Below are 7,620 nucleotides of genomic sequence, written 5' to 3' on the forward strand. Positions count from 1 at the left end.
ATTAATATATGCTATATATATATAATTTATATTCACAATAAAGGTAAATACATACTTTATTCTCAGGCTCATTCATGAACATGCAAATCAATCCAGAGTATAATCAAAATGTGGAAATTTCTTATATGATATTTACTTACAACTTTTCAGTCCTGCTCAAAAAATGCAAAAATATCTTACAGATTAATATTCTCTCCCTAAAAAACTCTTCTTTATGCTTTATGTGTTTGTTATTTACAAATAAATTATGAAATATAGTTCAATCACAAATTGAAAATAATTACAATGTTTTTATAACAAGGCGTTGCTGAGGTTTTAAATTGTGGCATTCTAGAAGCCATCTGTCTTTCAAAACAAAGACACCAATATGTGATTGTCGTTCTCTGTTATTTGTACCTTTGATTTGTTCATATGAAATATGTAATTACAAATCTAATTCTCATGCTGGTCAAATAGTGTTTGTGTAGAATATGGATCTTATTTCTGTTTTATTACATTTTTTTTCCCCAAAACGTCTCCTTCAGAACCATCTGGAAAGTCTGTTGAAATTACTAACTAGATCATTTCTGGAAAGTTCTCCACTCCATAAAAAAGACTGGAGAATAATTGAGACAAAATTAAGGAAGAATAATTTTAGTGGCTGCTCAGAGTGATAAAGCAAATTGCAAGGGCTATTTTAATTTTATCCCTAGTCCTTTAATATCTCCTTGCCCTGGGAACCTACTAAAAATGTTCAAATTTTAAGAAATTGGTTATCGTCTTCCATTAAATATCAGTTGTGGTCCTCCATTGCTCATGTTGTCTGTCATTTCCTGTTAGGAAAATAACATGAATTAATTAAAATTCATTTTCAGAGCAAAACATTGTTTTGGTTAATACATTTGCAATGCAGAAATTTCAAGCCATTGAAAAACATTTCGTGGGGAAGGACAAGGGTTGCTACTGTTGCTGCACTTCAGGAAATGAAATTTCATGGCATCATCTGAAGCACATGAAAATGCTAAAGCGACAGTCTGCTAGACCATAAAGTCAGCTCGCTGTCTCTGCCGTTCCCTGAGATTCCCCTTTCTTTCCTCCAATCTATTTTGGAAGAAACTTTCCTAGAAAAAAAGAAGACGGTCATACAGGTGCCCACATTTTCCCAATGCACGGTCTTCTCTGCTGACCATAGCTCAAAGTGCCGACAAGTATCATAGTTTACCTCCAATCTACAGAAAACGTGTGGCCTTTGGTGATGAGCTGTAAAGCCACCAGAGAGCCGTCATTGCTCACCTGTGTACAGGGGTCACTAACAATCACAGGAAGAAAGATTAGTTTTAATAACATCACTTATACAGTAAAAAGCAAAGCAGTGAAATATCTTAGTATGTTTTTGAAAGACTAATTACTAAGAAATTAGCAAGAAGTACATAAGAAGGCAAATAAAATATAAATATTAAAGGATAAATTAACATTAAACGTTCCATTTGCAATTATAATATATAGATTAATTAGATAGATTTAAGAAATTTTAGATATTTTGAATTTATATATTTTTTTACACAATAAAAGGTAAGGAGATGTGAGGCCTATTCCCATTTATTATGGTTTTGTGAATCGTATTAGAAATAATGATGGCAATATTATTTGAGAATAGGTTGACAACATCTTTCCACATTTGAACAAGCCTATTTGCAAAAAAAGCAGCAAAAACATCATGTGTAAATTTCTTTTTTTTTTTTTTCCTTAACTGTCTCTTTTTCCATCTAGTGACTGCTTGAAGAGCTGCTGGATATGTTTGAAGAGTCTTCTAGAGATGTATACAGTCAAATATAATATTTATATTTTATTTGCCTTCTTATGTAGTTCTTGCTAATTTCTTGGTAATTAGTCTTTCAACACTAGATTGGTGTTACTGGACTGCTATTAAGTTTATTTTAATTAAGACATGATTTGAGGTTTCATTTAAGAATTCAATATAGATGGAAAGATAACTAGGAATCATTCTCCCAATGTCATTATCTATGTTTACTGAATATCTTTTCTTATTCATCCTACTAAAAGAAAAAGAAATCTTTCTATTGGATTTATAGAAATGCAAATCTCATTTTAAGTGCCTTTTCTAAAAAGAGTTTGCATTCTAAAAAGATGCTTTAAAAAGTGTAAAACTAAACTATCAATCTTTCAGTGTATGATTTTAAGAAGTTTTTTCTCTTACACTTCAGAAAATGAAAGAATTTCTTAACTAAATTCACCTCAACAATGACAGCAAAATTACTGATAGGAAATAACGATGAAAATCAGTTTTGCAATGGATGAATTTTGTCCACTTATTTGCAAATAGGTATGTCCAATTTAATCAGCGGAATGTACTCTATGTTTCAGTAGGATGAAACGTGAATATTTGCCAGTGAGCATACTTTCTGTAAATAGATTACAATATATATACATATATATATGTATATATATATATATATATATATGTATATCTTTCTGTATTTCTGATTGCATTGCTTAACTAAACTGAGAACTTTGATTATTTTCAGTAACTGCATATATGGCAAACGTATCATAACTCATAACAGATAATTTTAAGAGAACTAACACCCTATTAAAACTTTTACTGTATTAGTGTTAAACTTTTGCTCTCTCTTCATGCAATTTTTTCATGATGGAGATACACAGACTTATTTGTTATTAAAAACAAAATTCTGGTCTGTGAATAATACTGATTCATAATCATGATGTAGCAGGGAATCAAAGGAATCATGAATCATCCAAGCAGAAATGTGTTTGGATGCTTTATAAGCAGGCTGAATATTTTAAATACTCAACCAACTGCGAAGCTGCAAGATGCTGCCATGGAGGTTTATGTCAGTTCCTCGAAGTAGCCCTCGTGAAAGCGGAGCTTTGAGGAACGACACCGCAGCACCAGCCCAGATTCATCTGCTGGTATCACGGCTTCCTAAAAGAGGCAGTGTTTCCTACAGCGACATCCCAACATGGTAACTCCCTAGAAATCAGCGTACCTTGTAGGTAACTCTGGTGTCGGGGGCACCACCGGGCAGCTGGGCAAGTCGGTTATTTCAATAGCCCTCAATCTCTAATGTAAATATAACAATTATACAATAAATATTGCACAAATATATACACAGAAAACTAAGTCACACTAGTATAAAAATAGAGCACAAAAGGAGCCACTATCAAAATATGGAATGATCATCTGTTTTCTATTTTCAATGATTTATTTATTTAAATGGTCAAACCTACTAATTTTTTCCGAATTACATGCATACAACTCTTTAAAATTTCTTTCTTGGGAAAAATTAAGAGCATTTGCTGTCCTCATGTATAGATTACACGTTGATTATAAACACACAAACTACAAAAATAATTATTTTTCTGCCTTCACAGTAGCATTAAAAAGAAATATCCAGTCATTCTTGTCAGTATTCCTTTTATACTACGGTTGTACAGTTTTCTTTCCATAATATAAAGAAAAATAATTTGGCCATTATCTTAGTGAGTTAACTTCACAGATGCTTATCTTTCCTTTAATAGATACGCTAGCAGGAAACAAATTAAGAAACACGCGCACGATGTAGTACAAGCACAGACAGCTCTCTGTACCGCTTGTCATTTCATGCAATTAATGTAACTTTCGGTTTGAATAGATTTCAAGAAACAATTATGAAAAGATCATTGTTGAAAATACAATCAAAGCTATCCAAATATGCCTGAAGTTTAGAGGAGCATTAAACGAAGCTTTATATAGATTATAATATCTGCACTGATGGACAAGGCTTTTTGTCACCTTATTAAAGAGTTTCTTTATGCTTGAGTATCAAATTTACATAATCAGATGCATCTACTTAGAAGCCCAAGGACTGAGCTAGAAAAGGGAATTCGTGTGGTTTCCAAAACTCTTGTTATTGAGTAGAGACTGTATTTAATTTATGTGCTTTTTTATCAGTATAATACATACAATCCATATTTATAAGGTATTCAATATTTTATTAAATTCTATTTTAGGAACTACGTTTTAAAAAAAGACAGAGAAGCTATGCTGGGAACAAGTACCCAAGAATTGCAAAGAATACATAATTTTAAAAAAAATCTTACTTTGAATCTAACAGGGTACAGTGTATAAACTGCAAGCCTTCCAAACTGTCATCTAAGGCTGCAATTGGATTCCCTTAGAGTACAGTGCCTTCTTATCACAGGATGGCAGTGGGAGGTGGAGGCACAAAACTCACTTTCTCAGCCATTTCATGAGAGTGATGCAGGGAGTGCTCCCTTTCGGAGAACATCCTCCTCTGTTCGTAGCTGGCCAGTCGACACGTGAGCCAGGAGGACAGGGTGCAACCCCCGATCCCAATGCACGCCAGGGACATGGAGGCCAGATGCAGAGGGTACAGGGCAGAGGTCCTCTTTGTGACTGCACGAAGGAACTGGAAATTGAGGATACCTCCGATGAGTCCACAGATGCAACAGGCTGAGAAGAGGATCATCTGTCCGGGAGAAAGTGATGGGCACATTATGGTCAGGGAGGCCAACAAGCCCAGAACACAGTGCCAAGTGCTGCCTCCTCTATGACAGCTATCCCGGAGTAAAGAGAATGTGCTTCCCAGGTTTCCTGGAGATCACAGCTTGCCTTCCAGCTGGGAGTCTACTCGTCTACTCAGTCTGATTCACTGTCCAAGGTGTAGAATGCAGAATCTTAGCTATTAAAGCTAAGGGCACATTTTATAAAACCTCTGAAATACAATTTTCTCTTAGCTAGATTCAGATTTCAGCAATATTTATTGAACAAGTACTGTGTCCTACTATGTTAGGAGCTATAACAGAGTTCAGCTTAATAAACCTTCCTAGCAACCCTCTGATAGAGCTAGTAAAATACAGTTTGAGAAAATGAGTGGTCATCAATGAACCGGGAGACTCAAGTTGAGGGACCGAACTCATATTTTCAAAAAAATATCCCTTTTCACTGTGTCAGTCCTCTCAAAGTATCTAAATGTCTTACTTTCATTGAATTGCCATTAATTCCACCTTACTTCAAATATTTGTGTCTGTATCTATTTGAGTTTAGAGAATTTAAATTTTTCTCCTCATTTACTAAATATTGTAATGTGTGTGTATCTATCCCCATAATAGGTAGGTTAGGAACTTACTGTGAATTGGCCCAGTGTCTTAGCCATCTTTTGTTAGTCAGTGACATGACAATAAAATAGACGCAATATGTGCTCTAAAAATGCTGTTTATTCTGCATAAGGACAGCATGCAGTTTCACTTTTGATTTTACTGGTCAACGATCTAAATTCCTATTTGTGAAGGTAGGGAATATGCTCAGCCTAAATAGGACTCTGAGCAGAACCAAGTACAATACCTTCTGCATGGGAAATGCTCTGATTTTAGGAAATCTAATGGACTATTTGAAGAACTTTTGAACCTTTTATTTTTGGGGCATAGTCTAAATTAAATGATTTGATTTTATGGGTTGATGCTAATTTATTTTTATTTTTATTTTTTAGGGAAGGGTCTACAGGGTGTTCAGGGTCTCACTACTAGATCAGACTCATAGTGATTCTCCTGTTTACAGCCCTTCAAAAGCTGGGCTTACAGGCATGCACCACCATGCCCAGTCTCAATTGTTGTCTCAGCACTCTCCAAGGGTAGGATGGCCATGATGCTAATTTAATCACCCAATCTTATTTCCATCCTTTAGAACTCAATACCTCTAGGGCTTCAATTGAACCCAGGGCCCAATGTGTGTCAGGCATGTCTACCTCAGAGACATACCCCCAGACCAACACCTCTTGTCCACTAATACAGCTTGCTCATTCTCACCACAAGAATATTGTTAATTTCCTGGAAATAATTTTGCTTCTTCCTTGAAGTGCTATACGAAAGACACAAATCAAGTCCTAACTTTTTAAGAAAGCCTTCCTGAACTTTGTTGATCTCTTCCTCTGCTTATAATTCACTATGTCAAAAGATTTATAATTTATATTAGGATTTAATTTTACATACTCAGGTATTATTTATTTGTTCTCAACAGTTAGTGGAGTCTAGCAAACACTTATTGAACAGCTAGTGCCTAGTAGGTCCCATGTGAAGCAGCTGCTGGCATTATACATAATAGCTTGTAGATAGTCCCTTTTAGGGGCTTCAGATTTTGAGAAAGACAAGATACACCCTGTCATCATGGCATGGTGTATGTAAAGATGGAGGCATGAATGGCTAGCAGGGAAGAGAAAAGGTAGCCTTATCAGGGTTGTCAAAGGTATTCTTGGGAATGTAGCATCTCAGCTCCGGACCTGTAGTTTCCAGACAAGGTCCAGGCACAGATACATGAAACAGCACAAAAAAGCTTGATGAGCAGAAAGAACTACAATGCTACAGTTTGTTTAATTTTTATAACTAGCTGGGCATTCTTTATTATGTACCTCTTATAGTACATGTCATCATGAATGAAAATCCATTGATACATGATTATGATATTTTTATACTTGATTTAATACAATATCCAAAATTGGCTACCAAGGGCCTGTGAGATAGTTCAGCAGACTTAGCGCCTGCTTAGTCAAGTGCAGTGAATGGGTTTTGATGCCCAGCACCACATGCCATGCTGGCCCTATCCCAAGGCACAATGAGCAGGCCACTGAGACTGACTGGGCGTGGTGGCGCACACCTGTAATCCCAGCGCTGGGGTGGTTGAAAACAGGAGGATCACTATGAGTCTGAGCTGTGTAGTGAGACCCTGTACCAAATACATAAAAATCATCATCATAATAAAAAAGCAAACAAAATGGTTTACCAAATAATGAAGTCATCCTACCAAGTGGCAACCAGGAGTTCACAATTTTAAGTAATATTGGTGATTTGTACTTTATGTTAAAGAATATTCAGTAAAATGTACTTGCTTTGAAACACTTTTCGGTGTTCACTCATTCTCAGAAAATAAAAAAAAATCTCTTATACACTTTCCTTCAAATAATGAACTACTTGCAATTGGGATGTATTATGTACACGTGCAACCTCCCACCAATGCATGTGATCATTGTGCTGATCCATGTACCAATGGAATTAATTTTACAAAGAACTATGAAAAATAAATTCCTGTTTTTTAAACCAAAAAACTTAATTTTCTATCACAGGGAAACCCATATCTCTCCAAATTTTATTCTTACTAATTCCTAACACATATTTCATTAACATTAGTGACCTGTGAACTAAAGTAATAAATGTGCACTCATGTTCATAATTGCATATGATTTTCAAATCACACAGAGAAACAGATTCTAAACTCAGAGATATTCAAACTAAAGACAGTTTTACAAAATTTGATTAGCAAATAGAGAGTTCTTGAGTGTAAATACCACACATGGGCAGCTCAGAGTATAGAAGCATAAGGTACCTTCTAGTAAGTGGTAGATACATCTACTGCCAGGCTGGTAGTTTCTAAAGGCCCAGATGTTATGATTCTTTTCTTTATATAATTTATAGAAGAATTATAAAGACATAAAAGAGACATTAGTGTCTCTTAAAAAATTCATTCCTCCCTTCCTCCCTTCCTCCCTTCCTCCCTTCCTCCCTTCCTCCCTTCCTCCCTTCCTCCCTTCCTCCCTCCCTCCCTCCCTC

At 35.5% G+C, this 7,620-nt stretch overlaps 1 protein-coding gene across 1 annotated transcript in view; it reads right to left on the reverse strand.

Annotated features, from left to right (window-relative positions):
• Positions 1-45: 45 nt before the first annotated feature.
• Positions 46-7,620, reverse strand: part of Tmem196 (transmembrane protein 196) — a 59,183-nt gene continuing 51,608 nt past the window's right edge. The window contains exons 3-4 of the mRNA XM_004626451.1: positions 4,236-4,490; positions 46-812 (exon numbers count right to left, since the gene is read on the reverse strand). Of these exons, the coding sequence (XP_004626508.1) occupies positions 753-812; positions 4,236-4,490 (315 nt within the window). The 3' untranslated portion in view covers positions 46-752. The remainder of the gene's footprint in view (positions 813-4,235; positions 4,491-7,620) is intronic.

Source organism: Octodon degus, unplaced genomic scaffold, assembly GCF_000260255.1.
Source record: "Octodon degus isolate 3935 unplaced genomic scaffold, OctDeg1.0 scaffold00015, whole genome shotgun sequence".
Classification (NCBI taxonomy): domain Eukaryota; kingdom Metazoa; phylum Chordata; class Mammalia; order Rodentia; family Octodontidae; genus Octodon; species Octodon degus.